The 22,273-nt window shown below is 36.0% G+C and overlaps 1 protein-coding gene across 1 annotated transcript in view; it reads left to right on the forward strand.

The window, feature by feature from the left end:
- The window catches only part of TMEFF2 (transmembrane protein with EGF like and two follistatin like domains 2), a 1,316,754-nt gene that overhangs the window by 1,251,977 nt on the left and 42,504 nt on the right, over window positions 1-22,273 (forward strand). Inside the window, exons 7-8 of the mRNA XM_050751619.1 lie at window positions 14,169-14,317; window positions 15,056-15,115. Coding sequence (XP_050607576.1) covers window positions 14,169-14,317; window positions 15,056-15,115 — 209 coding nt within the window. The remainder of the gene's footprint in view (window positions 1-14,168; window positions 14,318-15,055; window positions 15,116-22,273) is intronic.

The following is a 22,273-nucleotide window of genomic DNA, read 5'->3' on the forward strand; positions in this document are numbered from 1 at the left end:
AAATATTTTATATATTTTTAAATTATATTCTGTTACTTTTGATTAGAACTTTACATTTTAAAAGTACTTTTGCCTATTAGGAAAAAATCCTAAATAAGAGAACAAACCGGTTCATAATTATTTAGGACTAGCATTTTATCAAGGAAAACATAAGCTTAAACTTCAACTCCTGTGAAGGGGCCCCCAGCTAATACAGTATTTGGATGCATAATGAAAGTATCCTGCATGGTTTGTTGGCATAGGTTCCATTGTACCTTGATATGTGTGTGATGATAATGTAAGCATGTTCCAAATCTGCCTGCCTGATAACTGTCAAGTCTCAGTAGACCTTATGTCAGTGAGAAAGGTATAGAACACCTACTATTCAGAGACACAACAAAAATTATCACCCAGTGATTTTAAATTGTAATCAACTATAACCTAACTTATTTAAACAGAATTTATGTTTTCTGCTATGTACATATATAGCATGGCACTTGACGATATTTATTTTGAAAACAAGATAGAAGATAATATGTAGGCCGGGTGCGGTGGCTCACTCCTGTAATCCCAGCACTTTGGGAGGCCGAGGCGGGTGGATCACGAGGTCAGGAGATCAAGACCATCCTGGATAACATGGTGAAACCTCGTCTCTACTAAAAATACAAAAAATTAGCTGGGCATGGTGGTGGGCCCAGCGTGCTGGTGGGCGCCTGTAGTCCCAGCTACTTGAGAGACTGAGGGAGGAGAATGGTGTGAACCCGGGAGGCGGAGTTTGCAGTGAGGGGAGACTGTGCCACTGCACTCCAGCCTGGGTGACAGAGCAAGACACTGTCTCAAAAAAAAAAAAAAAAAAAAAAAAATGTAAAAATAAAAATATTTTGAATATAAAGAGTTTATAACTGAGTTTGCTTAAAATAGAAGACTGACAATGTATAAAATGGATGACTAGACTGGGTAAGGATGAATCGGATCTCTCTCACACACTATATATAATATATACAATCACCAAACAAATTACAATAATAAAAATATTGCCAAATTTCAGGTAATAATTGATAACTCTAATGTTTATCAATAGCTTATTGGTTTCATAAAAATGATATTTCCTCTTAGAAGGAATTCAAAACACCCATTTAAAAAACATATTACATTCCTGTAGTGTCCACTTACTATTATTGAAAGAAAAGTCTACATTTGATTATGCAGCTTAGAAAGTCTTCTAAGATGAGCCGGGCGTGGTGGCTCAAGCCTGTAATCCCAGCACTTTGGGAGGCCAAGACGGGCGGATCACAAGGTCAGGAGATGGAGACCATCCTGGCTAACACGGTGAAACCCCGTCTCTACTAAAAAATACAAAAAACTAGCCGGGCGAGGTGGCGGGCGCCTGTGGTCCCAGCTACTCCGGAGGCTGAGGCAGGAGAATGGCGTAAACCCGGGAGGCGGAGCTTGCAGTGAGCTGAGATCCGGCCACTGCACTCCAGCCTGGGCGACAGAGCCAGACTCAGTCTCAAAAAAAAAAAAAAAAAAAAAAAAAAGAAAGTCTTCTAAGATGAAGCCAAGAACAAAACCATTTTGTACACCCAGGCTTAAGAATAATATCAATTGTTTGTCCAGCTTATTCTTGTCTTCCTGCCACCCTTGCAGTCTTTGCTGATTCTTCTCTGCTGGATCCTTTGCTACATGAATTTAGCAAGTTCCTCTGCCTTCCCTGACCCCTAGCACAGTGTTTTGCACAGAGTAGCCACTCCACATAGAATGGTTGAGTGAATGAATGGATTAATGAGGACTCCTGTTTGATTTTTCAGCATTTCTTTAATGTCCTTCCAATCAGTAAATTATTCAGTGATTCCTAAGTGTCCAGGGCTCCAACTATGCTCTTTATCATTGGGGAATGCTTCCTTCCTGGGGTGGATGCTCGTAGGTTCTTTGTTCCAACTTTATCTATAGCTATAGTCACTTAATCCCCAACCTGTTTTCTTCACATGGTTTAGTGAAAAACACATAGACCCATGAATCTTGCAATGAGGAATTCAGCCCATTATCGGTACCTAAAAAATGCTTTTGAGTCAATGATACATTTAAGTTAAAATACAATTCTGTGTTACTTGACTCATCTGGGATGAGCATGAGAATGACACCGTTAGGGGGAAATCCTCAGTAGAGAAAGGATTTACATGTCCTCTTGTTACAAGTCAGCAGGGAGACCACCTGCTGAAATTCTACTCCTTTTCCAAGTTCCAGCTTAAGCATCACATCCTCCGTGAAAGCTTTTTGTACCCACCAGGTGTAAGTAGTTATTACTGCTCGGTGATAGCAAAATACATTTTCATGCTAACAAAGCCAAGGTCTGATGACTCTGTTTGATGAATATTTGTTTTTCTTCTTCTGTTTTGATCTCTGTTGCCAGCTGTAATCGTAAGCATCATCTTTGTCTCTGATGTTCAGCCTACTACCTGGTACCAAGTAGGTGCTCAGCTACACTTATGCAATTCAATTGAATTAAATGAGATCTGTGGTAAACTAAAATGTATATGCCTCGGTGGGGGAAAAAAAAAAGTGGCAATAATAGCTGCAGACCTCCAAACACCTTTGACCAGAGGACCTTACCTAGGGTTCACTCTCGGAGGGTACTCACAGATCCTGTCCTTTCTTACTTTCTAAAGCTTAATATTTTTGAGAAACTGAGAAGCATTTTTATTTCAAGGCAAAATATTCAAACATTTCTACTTAAAGTCCTTCATCCCGAGAGTTTCAGAATAGCTCACAACTATTTCTGACCACACAGTCCTCTCTCAGAGCAATCAAAACTCACCGGCAATACTGCAGGAAGTCAGTGAGGAATGGCTGGTTTGAGGCTGTAAACTAAAATGCCACCATGGGTTTTTGAGTTTAATATTTTAGTGGGCAAACACGTAAGATGAGGAGAAAGAGAGAGATGATTCCCTTCATATAATAAACTCTGCTTGAAAGTCGCTTTTAGACAGACATAAACTCAATCTTAAATTGTTATTTTCAAAGAAACATTATCTTGGTCCAGTGGAATGTCTCCATGCACATAATTCTTTTTCAGTTTGTTTAAACAACTTAGAAATAAACTTTCCTGATCAAAATCATGCAAAAACTATTTACCAAGATTGATAATTTAATCATTTAAAGCAAAATGTCAAACCTAATATTTTTATTTTAAATGATAAAGTACAGTGTTTTGAAACTACTAAAAGTAATATAATACTTGTGCTCTACTACCTAATTTGAACAGATGCAAACATTTAGCATATTTGCTTTTGATCTTAAGAATCATAACATTACAGATAAAATTAAGGCATTCTCCTACCTTAATCATATTTTCCATCTTCTCTTTCCAAGTTTCAGTGCTCCTATAAATATTTCTATTATATTTATCTTTATTCAAATATGATATTTATTATAGCATGGTATAATATGCATTAAATATTATTTTTAAAGTAAATTTAAAGTAAATTGACCCCAAAATTAATAAGTAAAAGATTGATATAATCATGAAGGGTAAACATTTGGTATGAGTTCTAATTATGAAGAGTTAGTTAATATCAACATGATTTAATTAGTACTTTATTTTTATACTCATTATAGCAGTATAATCTTTAGCGAACATCAACTGGGAAATAACATGTTACAAAAACACTGAGAATTAATTCCATGATGATTTGTTGCAAGTGCACAAATGTCACCTTATTTTCCTACCTTTAACAAAAATCTATTAAACTTGTTAAATTGAGGATTTGTTGTTTTCGTATACCACCTGTCCTTCATTTTATATACACACACACAAAATCACACACACTCACTGCTTATCTCTGAGCTCCCTGAGAGCCAAGGAACAAAGGAAAATACAAAAGATCTTATAACTGACTCGATTATCTAATAAAAGGAAATGTGCCGTATCACCAGGTAGGACTACCTTGTGTTCTCTGAAAATAATTATCATGAGTGTTCTTATAATAAGATAAACAAATATAAGCCAAACAAATAAAAGCCACCTGAACAATATAGTGGCCAATTATTTTTAAACTAGCAGTTTTACCAAAGTACAAAGCTGTAATTCATCTGTTGTTTCGTATCTTTCATGGATAAAATCCAAGGGCATGATGTGAAATTGCAGTTTCGTGGGAAATCTAAACTGTAATGATGTTCATACACATTTACTCCTAAAAGCCTTTTGTCAGGTGAAAGCATAGCAGAGGGCCAGTTGGTAAAACACAAACATGAAGCCACCCCAATCACTAAAGTGGGTGTGGGAATCCCGACGCTTGGGAATGTGCTTAAATGTTCAATGTGATAATGACAGAATGGAGCGAGTGGGAATCTAGTCTAACACATTATTCAAAAGTGAGTTTTTAGTAACTTTGTTGTATTGTTTTTCCTCCCAACTTTTTATTCTGGGGTTTTCATGCTTCCTGACTCTGGTGTGTATAAAGACCCATCCAGTCGGAGCGACCGCACTTCTCCGTGATCACAAAGTTACCCTTGGTTATGGAATATGTTTTCCAGCCTAATGAGCAAGCACATACACATGATGCTAATGAGGAATTTTGCTTCAAGATACTTTTAAAAATGTACATGAGTAAGAAGAATTGTTTGCTTTGATTATTTTAAGATGTAAATGCAGCTACTTCTAAAAAGAAAAAATAATCCTGAGGAAAAGGCCATCGTGATCCGTGACAATGGATGGAGAGTTAAATCCTGCTTCCATCTATCATATTTACTGAAGAGGGACATGGGAGCAACTTCTGCCTTGGAAGGAGCCTTCTTTGCTCACTAACGCAGTGGGCATTAATAAGTCTCTGCTGCCCGTATGGTTTTGTTTCAGTCATTTTAAATCAACCCTGGAACCAGGCAGAGTATGCATTAATACAAGGCGTTATTCTCCTTCAATTGTAGTTAAGGGTGCTTGCGTGCTATCACTGTTGTGATAGAAGCCTGTTTGCCTCTGTCCCAATAGTGAAGGCAGAAAACTCTCCCTATGAGGAAAGAAAGCTTTCCTGAGTCACACACACAGCTGCTTTCCTCCCTTAGCTTGGCAGCTCCTGTAATAAGTTTCTAGTTTGGAACGTAGTACAGATCAGGAAAAAAGCAGGAAAGGGTAGAGCAGGACGGACATGGTGGTTAGATTTTTGCCTTGGTGCTTCACTATAATATGCCTTAAGTAGCGAGCCACCAAGTCCTAATGACTCTTCCTTTTCTTCCATATAGTGAATGCCTCCCTCTGGGGCTTTCCTTCCTTGTCCCTATACCTAACAGCAATAGCCTGGGAACTAGTCCCTCTGCCTGCACTCTACTGCTAGCATCATCTTTCTAAAGCACCGCTTTCATCATGTTGACCTGCTCATCACACTGTGCTCAAAAAGCTTTCAGGACTCCCCATTGCCCAGAAGATAAAGGTCACTCCTTGGACTGGAATTGAGGCCCTTTGCAATCTGTCTAGAGCGTTGTGTTCAGTCACATTGGATGAGAAGAGTTCATTCTAATCAGACTGATCTATCTGTGATCCTCCCAGCACACTGTGCACTGTCTTCCTCCATACATTTCCCCAGGCCTTCTCTCCACCACTGTTCTTCATCTAAATCCTACTCTTCTTTCCAGATAGTTCACTTTCCACCTCCTCCTCCCTATCTTATGAGCATAAAGCGAAAGAGTCATAAGGAAGTTGGAGCAAGGTGCCAGACACAGGGGAACCTCATGATAATTTCATCCCCTTTTTTTGCCACTTCTCCCACAGAAAAAGCTAACTTGCTTTAAGATACTGATTTCTGACTGCCCCTCCAGATATTATTGCAACAAAATTTGTCACGATGAATCTTATATAGAGTAAATCTGGAAAATCTCTTAGCCTTAGAAGGTGAGAAAGATTATCTAATGTAATTCCAGCTCACCCTGTCTGCACATCAGAATCACCTGTAGCATTTTTGACAACAACGACTACCTAGGCCTCACAGCAGACCTCCTAAATGAGAATCTCTGAGTTGCAACCCAACCATCTGCGTTTTTTAAGTATTCCACAGAAGATTTTGATCTGCATCTAGAATTTAAAATCCAGGACTTGAAAGCCAGAAGTTAATGCTGGACAATATTTATTTGATTACAACTTCTCAGAAACTTTGTTAAGCAATTGATATGCCTTTAGTGACTACAGTCTTGAGTCATTATCTCCATTTTCACAGGTGAGGATTCTTAAGCTTGGGAAAGTGAAGTAGCCCAGTGCCATCCAGCTAGTAAATAAGCCTCATTAACTACAGGTCTATCTAATACCAAGTTCCAACCTGTAGTCACATTCTCCATCTGCTTTTATTATAATTAGACATTATTTCAATATGTGGCCATCAGTCTCTTTCCCAGCAATAGTTCCCTCTCTTCAAAATGTGATTCTGTTTTTTGAAAGTTCTGGGACCACCCAGGGCAAGAGTTTCGCAGCTCAGTTTTCTTTGATTGGCTATTTGTTGTCCTAATCTATTTCTGATCAGTAAGGCCCAGTATTCCCAAGACCTTCCCCATGTAATGGGCCAACTTCTATGTTTTGCATCCTTATAAAGAGATCGATACTAATGGCAACTAAGCTTTTTCCACATGCAAGATAAGCCTAGCCACCCTGGAAAACCTGAGTGCAGTCCTGGGTAATGTTTCTGGAGAATGGCATTATTCATTCCTCCTAGATTTCAAAACTAAAAGGATTACCCACTCTAAGTTTGAAAAAGAAACAAAAAAAGTCACCTGAGACCTGAGTAATGACATGGGAGACTTACTAGCCTTGCCAGTCAATGCTTTTCTACCCTTTGAATAGAGGGTTTAATTTTTCGATGCATTTTCACATCTTTTACCTCATATTTTTCTCTCACAACTCAGTCATTCCTGCACTGCAGTTTCCTTACAGATAAAATACTTATAATCAAGTTCCATCAAAAGGAGTGATGTGAGAGTTAATGAGTAAATGGGCTTAAAGTATCATAAGCATCTTGAATGAAAGGTACACACTGTTTTTACTGTTACTAATATAATGCAGTTCATCCATTACGGATCTGACAGGGAGCACAGACAGCAGCTCTGACCTCATTTACTGGCCAGGCCAGAGAGGGTCTGCATAATGGCCCCAGAGAAAGACACCCTCAAGAGAAACAAAACAACCACAGTCAAGGTCCAAAACAACCCAGAAAGCCAGCCTCACTGCAGTGCAGTTGGGTGCTTTGAAACTAACTGGGAATATTGTGTGGTCAAAATACGGAATGGACACCGAGTCAAGGACCTTGGGAGAGGAATAAGTGACAGCCATGTTTAATAGATGAAACAAAATCTAGTGAAATTAGAGGGCAGCCACAAACCAGACACATGAATAAGTAATTTGCTAGCTGCCAGGTTCTGCATTCTCACACTCTGGCAGATGACAAGGCACTTCTAAATACACAGAGAAGCTTATTTAACTCATTGCAGATCATCCTTGGAAGAGCAATTTCAAGTGAGGCAGGGAATTAAATTAATGTCAAACCCCCCGAAAATATTGATGAGCTAGTTATAAATGTATATGAGTGGTCTTAAATGCTACCTTTTACTGCTCTAATTTAGGTTCCTTACTCCATCAAGTGGTCTTTAAAAATTATTTCCTATTTCTCTTCTATCTTATAATTCAGAGAGCTAAGGTTTTCAGTCAATGTTAATTTTCTTTGAAGGATTTTCAGAGGGTAGTATTACCACATACAGACCCCTGAAATTATTATTTTCGAGTAAGCTGATTCTTTTTCTTTGTAGCCTAGAAGAAAAGAGATCTATGTAATCGCAATGTCAAAATGTCAAAAGACTGAGGTTGAAAAAAAGAAGAAGAAAAGAAAAGAAAACACAAAAAACCTTAAAGGCATTCGTGCAGTCCTCAGCTTTACAAATCCTTGGCTCACATAAAATACTTGTGACATGCTATAATTAACTAGTTACTCCTCTCGGAATGAATAATAATGCAATTATTTGCCAAAAGCAGTGAAGGGATAGTTTCTGTTTTCAAAAATGTGTGCTTTTCATTTCTGTAGAAAGAAAAACCCTTGATTAATTTACATATGCTGCTAAAGTGACCTGCAGTTTCACCATTACGTTATATGATAATTGCTACCTTTTTTCTTTTTTCTTTTTTAATCTTTAAAACGTATTTTTTAATTATTTATTTATTTAGAGACAAGGACTCACTATTTTGCCCAGGCTGCTCTCAAACTCCTAACCTCAAGTGATTTTCTCCCTCAGCCGCCTGAGTGGCTGGGACTACAGACATACACCACTGCACCTGGCTCTTGTGTCACCTTTTTATCAGAGCGTTATGTTTTTCAGTGGTTTAATGTAGCAATAAACTGACAAGTTGCTATCATGTTCAAATTATATTGGTGCCTGAAACTGTACCCAAATACCACAAATGAGAAGTAGTAGCCTGCCTGGTGAAAACATTTTCTTGTCCCAGTTGGACTTTGATGCCATCGAGATTACTAACTGCTTGTTCCCTGTTTCCTTTGTCTGTGGAAACACAAATAAAAGGAGAACAGTGAGCCTTAGTTCTTCAAGAACCACCTCTCCTTTGGAGACCCCACATCTGCCAAGTAGCACAAAGTTATTTCTCCTAGGTGTTAATATATAACACACAGTTAATATACAACACAATGAATATTTTCAACTCCTTCAACACCATCCGCCATTCTCTCAGTAATTTGTTCAACAACCATCTATTGAAGATGTTTGTAATGCACTGTACTAGGTACCAGGATGTCAAAGGTAAGTAAAACACCTTGCCCTTGAGAAGGTTTCAGAAAGGTAGAGGTATAAACCAGTAAACAGGCAAATTACCAATGCAGTAAATGCACCATGGAGGTGAGTGTGAACCCCCCACCCCCAACACATACACATTTTTTCACTCATATAAACACACAAAACCCCCTCTACCCCATGAATGTAAACTTCCCAAAATGCCTCTTTGAAAGTTTTGAAGCAGGCCGGGCGCGGTGGCTCAAGCCTGTAATCCCAGCACTTTGGGAGGCCGAGATGGGCGGATCACCAGGTCAGGAGATCGAGACCATCCTGGCTAACACGGTGAAACCCCGTCTCTACTAAGAAATACAAAAAATAGCCGGGCGAGGTGGCAGCGCCTGTAGTCCCAGCTACTCGGGAGGCTGAGGCCGGAGAATGGCGTGAACCCGGGAGGCGGAGCTTGCAGTGAGCTGAGATCCGGCCACTGCACTCCAGCCTGGGCTACAGAGCGAGACTCCGTCTCAAAAAAAAAAAAAAAAAAAAAAAAAGAAAGTTTTGAAGCAGACACTTGGAAAAAAATTAATGCTAAAACCCTCTAATTTTGTAATTTCAGTAGAGTTCATTGAGCTATACATTTGTGTGTGTGTCTGTGTGTGTGTATTTGTGTGTAAATATTCGTTTTCATGTAGATCTTTATATAGCATTTTATTTAAGGATAAAATATTTTGAGCAACTGATGCTTTAGATAGGTTAATCTAACGCCCATAAAATTAGTTACTAATTCTAAAACCAGGTTTTAGTTTGCAATGTCTTAAAACTAACATTCACTGATGTATCCCAGTGATACACAAAAAGTCTGGATTGCTTGTTTGAGAAGACAAGGACCAAGAGTCAATATGATTTAAATTCATAAAATCATGATACCTATTCCAAGAGCAGACATAGCCTTGTTTTCCAAATCCTACTTACTCAAAGGATTCCTTTAGCCGGGCGCGGTGGCTCACGCCTGTAATCCCAGCACTTTGGGAGGCCGAGGCGGGCAGATCACAAGGTCAGGAGATCGAGACCACGGTGAAACCCCGTCTCTACTAAAAATACAAAAAATTAGCCGGGCGCGGTTGTGGGCGCCTGTAGTCCCAGCTACTCGGGAGGCTGAGGCAGGAGAATGGCGTGAACCCGGGAGGCGGAGCTTGCAGTGAGCCGAGATCGCGCCACTGCACTCCAGCCTGGGCTGGGCGACAGAGCGAGACACCGTCTCAAAAAAAAAAAAAAAAAAAAAAAAAAAAAAAAAAAAAAAAAAAAAAAGGATTCCTTTAATCAGTGAATGATAGGAATTTGGGTCTGTGATAGGAGTTTGGGTCTGTCTTTCCTTGTACTTTCAGTATGTAGAACAGGGCAGGCTCTGGCATCAGACTGCCTAGATTTTAATTTAGGCTCTTCCATTTGCTAGCTGTGAGATTTCTCCAAGTCTCAATTTTCTTATCTGTAAGATGGGCATAGTAATAGTAACTTTTAGAATAGCAACCTTTCTTTAAGAATGTAAAATTGTATTCATTCATTTCGTTTAGCTATCTATTCAACATGTAGTTATTGAAAGTTTCATGTGTGCAAGGTATTGGGCCCATTGGGGAATGCAAAGATAATTCAATCACTGCAAATAGAGATCAAGATGGACTTGGAGTTTCAGACTGTGGTCCTGGAATCCTGCATGTTTTTCTAATTGAGTAAGCTTAATAGACATAGATACATGGAATACAGTAAATAATGGTTATGTAATCAGAGTTTATTGGTCTTTTGGAAACAAAGAAATGGTAGGTCCTTGGTAATCCAGTCACAACATTTTCTTTTCCCTAAGCTTCATTGTTTTTGTGTTTTGTTTTGTTTTGTTTTTGAAACAGAGTCCCATTCTGTTGCCCAGGCTAGAGTGTAATGGCAGCATCTTAGCTCACCGCAACCTCCACCTCTCCCATTCAAGTGATTCTCCTGCCTCAGCCTCTGAGTAGCTGGAATTACAGGTGCCTACCAGCACATCTGGCTAATTTTTGTATTTTTAGTAGAGTCAGCGTTTCACCGTATTGGCCAGGCTGGTCTCGAACTCCTGACCTCAGGTGATCTGCCCACCTTGGCCTCCTAGGGTGCTGGGATTACAGGCATGAGCCACCATGCCTGGCCAGCTTATTGTTTTCAAGCCATTTTAGCAAATCTTTGAATTTTCTTCAACTTATTCACAAAAAGAAAAATATTCTCCATAGATTGGTTTCAATTTCCAATGATTGCTGAGAGCCACATGAAGTATTTTTGAAATGTACTCTTGCATTTATTTAATATATGCAAGTATATAGAGTAGGGAGCAAAGATGGAGGTTAATGATGAGGATATGCAATTGAGAAAAAGACCAGTATAATCCATGCTTTCCTGAAGCTTATATCCCAGGGAAACTTTCACCTCAAGGAATGAATCTATATTCTCCTCTTGGGCTCAGAATAAAAACATCAACCGTCTATACCTATTTCTTAGCTATTCCATGAAAGGCTTTATTTGCAGCAACAAGAGCCAGGAATATTGAGAGGAAACAAATCTTGAAAGGAGGCCTTGAGTGAGCAATGCTAGGAAAGGAAAGGGGAGAGGATGTCAGCAGCAGAAAAGCTGTGGGACTAAAATAAGATTAGTCAAACTGAAAATAAATAAATAAATAAATAAATACACCAACTGGAGAATCTTGTAAAATATTCCACACAATTTTTCAATTTGGTGTTAAAAGTTAAGTGAATTTTTCACTGAAACATTGATTCTAACCAGTCTAGTTCAATCAAATGTTACCTTTCTATCTGTATTAGTCCATTTTCACACTACTGATAAAGACATACCCAAGACTGGGCAATTTACAAAAGAAAGAGGTTTAATGGACTCACAGTTCCAAGTGGGTACGGAGGCCTCACAATCATGGCAGAAAGTGAAAGGCATGGCAGCAGACAAGAGAAGAGAGCTTGTGTAGGGAAATTTCCCTTTATGAAACCATCAGATCTCTTGAGACCTATTCACTATCATGAGAACAGCAAGGGAAATACCTGCCCCCATGATTCAATTGTCTCCTACCAGGTCGCTACCACAACACTTAGGAATTATGGGAGCTACAATTCAAGATGAAATTTGGGTGGATACACAGCCAAACCGTATCACCATATCTATTCCTTTTGCACCATTTTGTCATGCTATCAAATGGGTTTCTGAACTGCCAATTAGTTTTTGTCTATATATATATATATATATATATATTTAGAAATGTATTATATATATATATTTCTAAATTTCTTTGGAGTTGATTTGGAGATACCTTCAAAGCCCTGATATCTTATCTAATTTACCATTTAGGTAGACAAATGGCAGAACATACCTTTCTCTCTGTTTTTCTCCTGCTAACAAACAACTTTATAGAAGACCTTGAAGGAGATAATTCCTAGAGTCTAACACAACAACAAACAGTCAGAATCTAAACTGGTTTGAAGGCAAAAGAAGCTACCTTTTTAAAAATGCAAATGTCAACCTCCCCACTCCTTTTTTATTTAATATAATGATTAAGGCTTGGCCTACAAAGTCACTTATCCACATCCACTCTGTAAGAACCAGAAGCTCTTTGAACACATAGGCAGCTCCTGATCTCAGGTTTTCAGATGCCAAGAGTCAATTGAGGTAGCAATGTCATGTTCCAGTAGCTTGTGATCACATGGCAACATCAAAGCTGAGGTAGGAACACCACTCCTCGATGAGTTAAGTGTTTAGAGATGGTTGCCATCTGTTCTAGCTATTTGTTCCTAAATAGGTAAATGTAAAAATAACCAGGCATTCCTACAGCAATTCTCTTACAAAAAAAGAAAAAAAAAAGTTCATTAGCACATTTTCTGCCAGCATTTTTAAACAGCAATCTAGGTAATTCTGACACAGATGGTCTAAGGGCTACACTCGGAGATGCACTGGTGTGTAGACAAACCCTCTCTCACTCAATCAACAGACTGATCAAGCAGTGATTCCCAGGAATTGAGTCTGGTGCCAGGATGACTACTTAAGAATAGAGAATGTTAGAAGCTACCCTAGATTTACTGGAGCCCAGAAATCTGCTTATGAATCCGTATACTTTAAAGTTCTCCAGGAGATTGTAATAACACAGTCTGTGGTATTAGAGAGAAGGGGTTGGGTTTTAGCTTACTAAATCTATGAGTGGGTCCTTATTCCACAATTTACCAGTGTCTAACCTTATGTAATATCTTTGGTCTGTGAAACAGCTGTTGTGAGGATTAAATAAAGCAATACATGTTGAGAGTCTAGCATGTAGTAACCTGCTTGCCATTGTATGCCTAGCTCTCAGTAAGATATACAGAAGTAAAAATGTATGCTTCATGACTTTGGGAAACATATAATCTATTTATAAAACAACATAAATATTAATAAAAATGTGAAATATGAGTTTATATTCTAAAGCTGTAATATGGTTGTACACACACACCAAAAAGCACACAAGACCCAATATTCAGAATAATACAATAGAGAAGTATAATGACATAGGAACAATCATGTAAAATTTTCTTTAAAATGTTTAATTCTTCTTTAGGTAACCTAATTCTCATTAAATCACCGAATTTTTATTTAGATTATAGAAAAATATTAACATCATGAGTGGCAATCAACTTGTATTTATTATTTGATTATTTAAAATGAGGGGTAGAAAAATAGCACTGTATACCTGGGAAGGGGTTTCATAGGATATGCCTAAAGGGGCCCAAGACAACCCTGAAATTTTATACAGAAGCGTTGTTTATATGAACATGGATATTTCTGGGGAGAGATCTATAGCTTTCATTTTTCCAAAGGGTTTTGTGGCTCCCCCCCCAAAATGTTAAGGACAACTGAAGATTACCATTTAGTACATTTTATGTGCATTCTTATTTATGCCAAAGAAATACAACTCCTGATTGCATGCCCAATAATTTACTTGTTTGCTTTCTCTGACCTGTCCTCTGAGTCAGTTTTCCACAAGCTTTAACCAGTCAAATATCCCAAAAAAAGAAGAAAGTAAGATTCAATTTAAGAAAACTCTAAAGCAGAGTTTCGTGACTACCTCAGCCTATTCCTATTCTGCAGACATCAGCATGGAAATTTATGTACATGTTTTTAAAGTTCCAGGGCAGAGATTAACTCATGATCATTTTTGAGTTTTTCCTTTTCATTTTTTATCCATTGCTCAGTTGTTTGAATTATTTTCTATTAGTTCTGTGTTTCTTTTCTTCTCAGGTAGGAAAGTGAAGGAACTTCCCTGGAAGGATACAATTCAATTTTGCCAACTTGCGTTTTGTCAACTTAGCAATTCTTTCATTTGTATTTTACTTATAATGCGGTAACAACACTATTGATATTACATGTTTTTATTTCTCTGGTTTTTTTAGGTGTGTGTGTAATATTGACTGTTCTCAAACCAACTTCAATCCCCTCTGTGCTTCTGATGGGAAATCTTATGATAATGCATGTCAAATCAAAGAAGCATCGTGTCAGAAACAGGAGAAAATTGAAGTCATGTCTTTGGGTCGATGTCAAGGTAATGTTCATACCAAAATTCATTTCGAAGAATGTTTTTAGTCTTTGTGCAAAAATGAAAAGTGAAGAAAACTCCTTATTAGGCAGCTATTCCATTTTCAAAATGCAGTTCTTATTTACAATGGATCGTAGAGTCTACTGTAGCATTTTTGTCAATTATAGGATTTTGAGGGGCTCTCAGCAACCGTCCAGATCTGTCTCTATACAATGGAACTGTATTGTCACAACGCCATAAACACAGAAGCTAATATTCACAAGATAGCAGACAATTTTCTTGCAAAGGGAAAAAAGAAAGTCAAAGACATTTTTAAAACGAATCTAAGAATTTATTAGACATCCTTGAAACTAAAAACAAATCACTTCATTTATGTATTGATTCAGTACAAATATTTAAAATGCATTTTTAAAAGCAAAAGGTACTAGAATGTTCTATTTTCTTTCTTGTTCAGAAACAAGCATTTTCTTAGTTTTTGATTTGCTACTCCTTTGCCCAATTTTTCTCAGTTATAATTATGAATCTTCTTCTTTTCTCAAACTTTAGAAAGCTCTCTTCATTTTACTATTTGCTCTCAAACAGAAATTGACATTGTAAATCTGTCTTAGTATACAGGTTGCTTAGAACTCCAGTTGTAAAAATTCCTTAATTGCAATGAAGATATTGTTGGAGGAAATATATAAGTTTCATATTAGATATTTAGGAAACAGTTAATCAATGTGTATTGTTAATTTTTTAACACAGATAACACAACTACAACTACTAAGTCTGAAGATGGGCATTATGCAAGAACAGATTATGCAGGTACATAATATTTTCTTCTACAAAATGTGAGCTCTTCTATTAAAAGAGAGGCCTGGGAAATGGTTGTTTACCACTTATTCCAAAGTGAAACTTGCAAGACTTCTAACATGTGCTAGTCTTCTCTTGCCTAGTTCAAGCTTTCATTAGGCAAGAGTAATTTTTTGTTCAAGCAAAGAAGACATACTTTTTTTGCCAGAGTTAAAGCAATTGTCAAAAATGTCACTAAGACATAATTAGCTTGTTTTGACTGTGCAAATGGTACAAATAACAAAACATTCATCAAATTAATAGCATCAGTGGAAATCAATGCAATTTTTGGCAATATATTGTAATAAATGCAAGTGTTCTTGTTTAAATTTTCGTTAAAGGTCAACAATGAAAACTTTGCTAGTCTCTAAAAAGCTAGAAAGGACTGCTACAAACAGTAATGCAGGTTGTCTTATTTAGATGCAAAGTTAAAAATGTATATATGGTTTTTTTAATAGTAAATTTCCTTAGCTTATTTTGAAACTAAAATGTAGTTTCTCAGACATGCAAAATTATAAAGCACCTTATATAAAAATATAAATCATATTTAGCAATTATTTCACTTTGAAGAATGTCTCTAGCTAATCTAACTTTTCTAGAGTGAGAAATAATTCATGTGTATGCAATTGAAATTTTAACAGATACTTAAATGTTATAGAAATTTGGGATAAAATATATAAATAATATTATATAGGTTGATAATGATATGTGAAGTTTTCAGGCAGAGCTTTTCATTTAGATATTAAGCAATCATAACTAGATTTATGGCAAATATTCAATCAAAAAGAGTAGTTTCTTATCTTTTAAAATATTTACTACCATCTATTCTTTCTTTCTGAAATTTTGTTTTCTTTAACAACAGGATAAATGTCTATGACACTGAAAAAAAATAGTTAATATACTTATAGACATCTGAAACCTCTTAGAATTTGGAAATAAAAGATATTTTAAACATTTCCCACATTTTATCTTAATGTTTTTCAATATGTAGATGGAATTTTTATGCGCTATAAGACAGAAATTATCATGGACAATTATACATGGAAAAACATTGGCTCTACTATTATGTAGCCATTCCTAAAGTGTCCAGGAGAGATATTTACAGATGTTCCTTGAAAAGAATAGTTCAGTGGTCTATAAGTTTGGAAGAGCTCATATAAACAAACGGATCTTCTACCCAGAACTTCTCACAGCTCTTTTGTTCATTATAAAATATTTAAGAGACATGCATCTTTTATTTATTTGTTTTACTTTTTGTTGTGGAGAGTTTCAAATAAAGGTAAAATACACAAATGTAGGCTCTATAGCATACTGAACCCACAAGTACTCATCATTCAAGTCCAGTAACACCAACCCATGGCTAACCCATCCCTGTCCTCACCCCTATCCTTTTCCTCTATTTTCATAATATGTGGAAGCAAATCCTGGAAATTTCATCATTTCATTCACAAATAGCATGCATCTTAAAAAAAATCAATAATTTTTTAACAAAATTACAATACTATGATCATATCTAATAAAATTATAAATAGTTCCTTATAATACACAGCTTTTAACAAAGTTGTTTGATAACACATTTTGCAGCATGTTTTGCAGTATTAATGTTTCCAAGAATGTACATTGTGATATGCTGATCCACAGAAATATTATTAAAAATAATAAAAGATAATAATGAAAAATCAAAGTCTGAGGCTAATTGTATATATTTTAAATTTTAAATGAAAACAAATTTAAATTGTTTATATTTTTATAAACAATTATTATATTTTGATGGTGTTATAAGCCACTGGTACTAACTGCAATTAAAATACCTTTATTCCTACTTTGCAAACTAATTCATTTGGAAAAATATTCAAAAATGTAGAATTTATGCATACCTTCTTTAGTGAACCATCCGTCTTTGTACTCATTGAAAAATCAAGCCTCTCCCTGAGAATTTTGTTCCTGAAACAAAGAACTCTTCAAGTTGATCTGTGTCACTATACAAATATATATGCATTTATAAAATTGTTCCCATAAATATCATGAGAGATTCTACTGGTCTCTCAAAGTCATTTATATTGCATGTTAACATTTTGCCCATTTCAAAGAGATTTGATATTGAATTTTTATTCCAAAAAGTATTTATATATGGATTTGGTTTTAAACAGATTATCTCTAATGTTGAGTGTCACTGTTCCTAATTGGCATGTTTTTCGTATCTTATTACTTTATTGGGTATCGGAAGAAAAAAATACATTTTTAATACATGCAAATTAAAATTCTTCTGTCACTCAGTGTAGTCCAGGATCTTCTAGTTTGATGTCAGATTTATCTTAAAAACTCTTAAAGAAAAACTTTTAAGATAAAAGTAAATTTTAAAAATACATGTTTGTTGAAATCCAAGTTTAAGACAGGAACAAAGATAATGTCAATTGAAGCTTGTAATTCCTGGTTAAACACTGATTGCATACTTTAAGATTCTCAAGACATTTATTTTAGATATATTTATCTTCATTAATGGTTTCATTAGAATACAATATACACCCTCTTTAGAAATCATTTAAGTAATAGTCATGTTCCTCAACATTTCCAAGCTTCCAATAGTATTTAGTTTCCTGAATTTGGGAACACGAACTTTGGAAAAAACTAAAAGGAACCAAATAGAGAGTCTATGTGTCATTGTCCTCTTAATTTCTATTTCACATGCTAAAATCTGTCCAAGGAGGGAAAATAGGAACTGTGTGACTCCTATCCCTCAAAGTTTGCTGTGTGCTCACAGCTCATTTAATGTCATAGCCACTTCCCGTGTTAGACACACATTCACGGACTCTCCCACCAGAGGGAAGTAAGGATCTAACACACTCTTATTTTTGCCTTATATGTCATTAATACTATAGATTAAAAACCCTTACTTATCTCTCCCAGTTTTTTGTTTGAGCCTACTTTAAGAGTCATTAATACAGGAACACATGTTTCTGATTAGAAAATGGAGATCTTCTTGAAAGAAAGCCTAACTCTTAAAATAAATTAATTGTATCTCATTTTTAATATCAGTTAAAAGAGATCCCAGCAAGGATCAGCAGGAGGTGAATTACCAAAACGTGCAAAAAATGCAAACGAAGGGAGCAATGCCTTCAACAAGACTAATATGTACAGTATACTAGAGTGTGGCAGACTTGCTCAGAGACTGAATTCCATGATCCTCAAAGGCACATAAATGTAGTCGGCACCAGGAAACCAAAGAATTTGCTCAATCATCCCTGCCACTATTACTTTCTGGTTGCATCTGATTTGGGTCTCTATTCTACCCTCTGTCCTTTAATGAGACCCAAGGCATTACTGAGTTTTGAATAAAGGGCTTTGGATCTCTTCATTTCAAAGCCCAGTGACAGGATACCTGTCAAATGAGCTAAACAGGCCATTTAATGTTATTCTCCCTTCATCACTATAAGACTTGGGCTTAGATTTAAGTCTGTCTGTACACCCACAGAAAGATTCAGGGAACACAGATTTTACAAACCCACGAAGCTAGGGCTTTCCAGGCTTTTCATTGTTTTAAATTGCTAAAATTAAACTGTCCTTTGGGAAGTTTTTAAATAGCAAATGTTTTACACCTCTTGAAATTTGCAACATTGTCTTTCATATATATGTGTATATGTGTGTGTGTGTATATATATACCCCTCATGTCTTCTAATGGGAAAAAAAATGAAGTTCAACTATTTGTTTTTCTTTATCCAGTATTTATGTATATTTTCTGATTGTGTTTTCTGTCTAAAAGTTTGTTCATGCTTCAAAAAAAGGGCTATGTTTTTTCCAGTAAAAATGTACTTAATTTTATAAGTTGTTAGATACTTTATAAAATGAAGTCAGATGATACTGGTTTTAATTATCTAGAAAATAAAATATTTTTTATTTTATGACATCCTATACCAGTTTTCAGAGTTTGCAGTGTTTTATAATTAAAATACATTTTTCTTCCATATTGTTTAAATTGAAGTTGTTTAAATAGAAATTGAAAACATGAAATCAGAATTGTTAAAGAAAATAAATATACCAACAACATAGACTATTACAGTTACTGCATTTAGCCCTAAGTTTCTTTGCAACCAACACAAAAGAAGAAATTATGGTTGAATCAATTCATTCAACAAATATTTGCAGAGTCACTGCAACATGCAAGCCCCTGTCCTGGGGTTTACAAAGGTGAACAAATCAACATAGGTGTCTGCTAAATGAAACTTAGATTTTTATTGTCTGATAAAAAAGAAACAAAAAATAAGTTCAGAGATGAAAGACAAAGTTTCTCTATGTTAAATTATAAAGGAACTATTTAGCATAGATCTTTCTACAAGGCATCACCGAAAAACATAAAATGAATAAAATCTTCAACAGTGATTTTTACAAAATATGCCAAGAGGCTCTCCGTATGGCTGGGAATTTTTAAAATCAATTTTTGACAACATCCTAGAGCATAGAATTAAAATATGTATAACTCAAGGACAGTGTTTCTATGACAGACTAAAGTAATGACTTTCATTTATGGGTATTTCCAAATTGGAAAAAGTAAATAAATTACAGAGGAAATGGCTATGAGGAGCATGTTTAGTTTATTTTCCTCATGTATACATAGGTTAAACAGGAACAGGAGTAAAGTTAAGATAAAGACTATGCTGGATTATAGTATGTATGTGGGGACAAGATATTTCCCCTGCTTTTAGTAGCTGTTCAAGAAAAACGTTAAGTCCTGGATTTCATGTCCTCAGAAGGGAGACAGGGCCTCCCTAGCTCTGAGGGTAGCTACAGGCCTGCGTCGAGTTCCTGTGTTTACTTGTTGAACATTATACTGTGGCAATTCATTATTTCTTGTAATATTTATTTTTAGGAAAATTTCCATTCCTTATCTTCAAGCAATAATTTATACATTAATCTCAGGTCTGAAATATGGAAGACAGAAATCAGAAAAAGTTAAGCGAAATTCTATCCATCCTATTAGTAATATTCCATCAACCCATTTTTCCACATTAAGAGGGAGCTGACCTCTGGAAAGGGTATCTAGATAGTTTAAGTGAGTTGTCCTAATAATTGTTCTCTGTAGAAGCCACTGCAATTTACAAAGCCTTTTCATATATACTGTCTCCTTCAGTCTTCACAACGGACATGTGAAAGAGATACTATATGCTTTTGACAGGTGAGATTTGAGGTTCAGGGAGATTAAGTAAAAAGAGTAGTAAAAAGAGTATGTGATAGAACTAAGGTTAAAACCATCATTGCTAATTCCAGAATCCAGCAAGTTTGAGAACCAGGGAAGAAGTGTCACTACCTAACAAGTCCCAGCTGTGGGACCGACTCTGCACCCTGAGGGTTCACCATTTGGCAGTTCCAGACCCAAAAATATTTCATCATGATGTTACGTTTTGTGAGATGCTCAAAAGAGTTACGTCTATATATTCTACACATCCTATAAGTGATATAATGTTTGCTTTTAAATTTTTCCTTGTTCTGTTTCCTATTTTTCCACATAGGGAAGAGAAAGCAAGAGGAAAGTGTTTGCTACCGAGTAATCCTGCATTAATAAAAAATAAATAAATAAAATTTTAAAAAAACAAAATAAAAATTTTTAGCCATATTTGATACATCATAGCTTTGCTAAGATTCACTCACATTGCTTCATGTGTTCTATGTCAACCCAGTAAAGCACCAAGCGTACAAATACTAGAGGAAATAAAATTGAGTCTCAAAGAAGCTAAGTGGCTGAGCTGGAACGGGACACGGTATTTTGACATATTGACTGCCTACCTGTGTAAATAGGGTGCTTGCTTGATTTACCTAATATTTGCCTTGATTATGCCTCAACTCTACATATACAGGCATGAATATCAAATGATTTCATATCATATTTATAATATGAATTAATTCAGTCATGTGGCAAAAACCTACATTTAAAATGGAAGCTTTTTCCATTTGCTCATGAACACAAGGAGCACTTCACCAGAAACCATGTTTTGTCTGGGCCAATAATTTGATCTGTAGGAAATAAATAAATAGCAGCAAATGCAGACAGCAGCTTGTAGCACAAATATTGGTATCAACAGTGAAATAAATAAAAATGTTTGCCCAGGCTATTACAGTGCCACCAGACTAGCCTAGAATATTTAAGCCTAGGAAATGAATTAAGATGTCAAGATTTTTCCAAGATTTCTGAGGGAAAGTGTCTCATTGCAAGTATTTTCCCCTCTGGGATTTACATTAGAGTGCTGCAAAATTCATAAAGCTTTCTGTGAACTCTAACTCACAATTTTTCCTGCTCTCTTGAACTTCTGTGCTTTAGTTGTTTTCCCCGTAAAATCATGTAGCCAGTCATCTGTAATATTATGTTATGTTCATGGTTATAGATAAACACAGAAATGGTATTTGCAATACAGATGAAGATTTTCCACTGAAGAGTTGCCTTGGGCCCTGGTAGACACTCTGGAAAACTTTATATTTATGCGCCAGTTCATAAACACATCCTGCATCATTTATGTGCACTTTTTCCTATTTGAAATGCTCCTTTCTGAAACAAATTGTTCACCTTGCAGTGTTACTTATCTACTCTTCTCTGCCATAAGTGTGCAGCAGCTGGTTTAGTGGTTGTAACCACAAGATTAGAGGGAACAGAGTTTAAACATTGGTCATGCTATCGTGGTGATTTAACCTTGTTAAATTAGTTGAAGCCTCAGTTTCTTGATCAGTTGAAGCCTCAGTTTCTTGATCTGTTTAAATGGAGATAATAAGTCTACTTCCAAAGGATTGAAGTTTAAATTAAAAGACATGATATAAGGCATTAACAAGCAAATTAACAAGCTAGCTATTGTTGTTACTTTCCTTTTGGTCTGAAAATGGAAGAGAATTGATTTTTATGGGAAATAGAGCACATTTTATGGAATATAATCTGTCGGTATGATATGTGTTCAGAGTTTTTATACTTATATTATCCTTTATGGACTCATACAATTACAAGAAGTTTCTGGATTATTTTTTCTGCCCAAGTCATATAACAGCTTGTTGCAAGATACCTTGGCTGACTTTTTAATTCATCTATAAAGAAATATTTATTGAATACTTATTTATAAGTTTTCAGCACATTAACATGTCTAAATATTCACAAA

The sequence above is a fragment of the Macaca thibetana genome, chromosome 12 (genome assembly GCF_024542745.1).
Source record: "Macaca thibetana thibetana isolate TM-01 chromosome 12, ASM2454274v1, whole genome shotgun sequence".
Taxonomy (NCBI): domain Eukaryota; kingdom Metazoa; phylum Chordata; class Mammalia; order Primates; family Cercopithecidae; genus Macaca; species Macaca thibetana.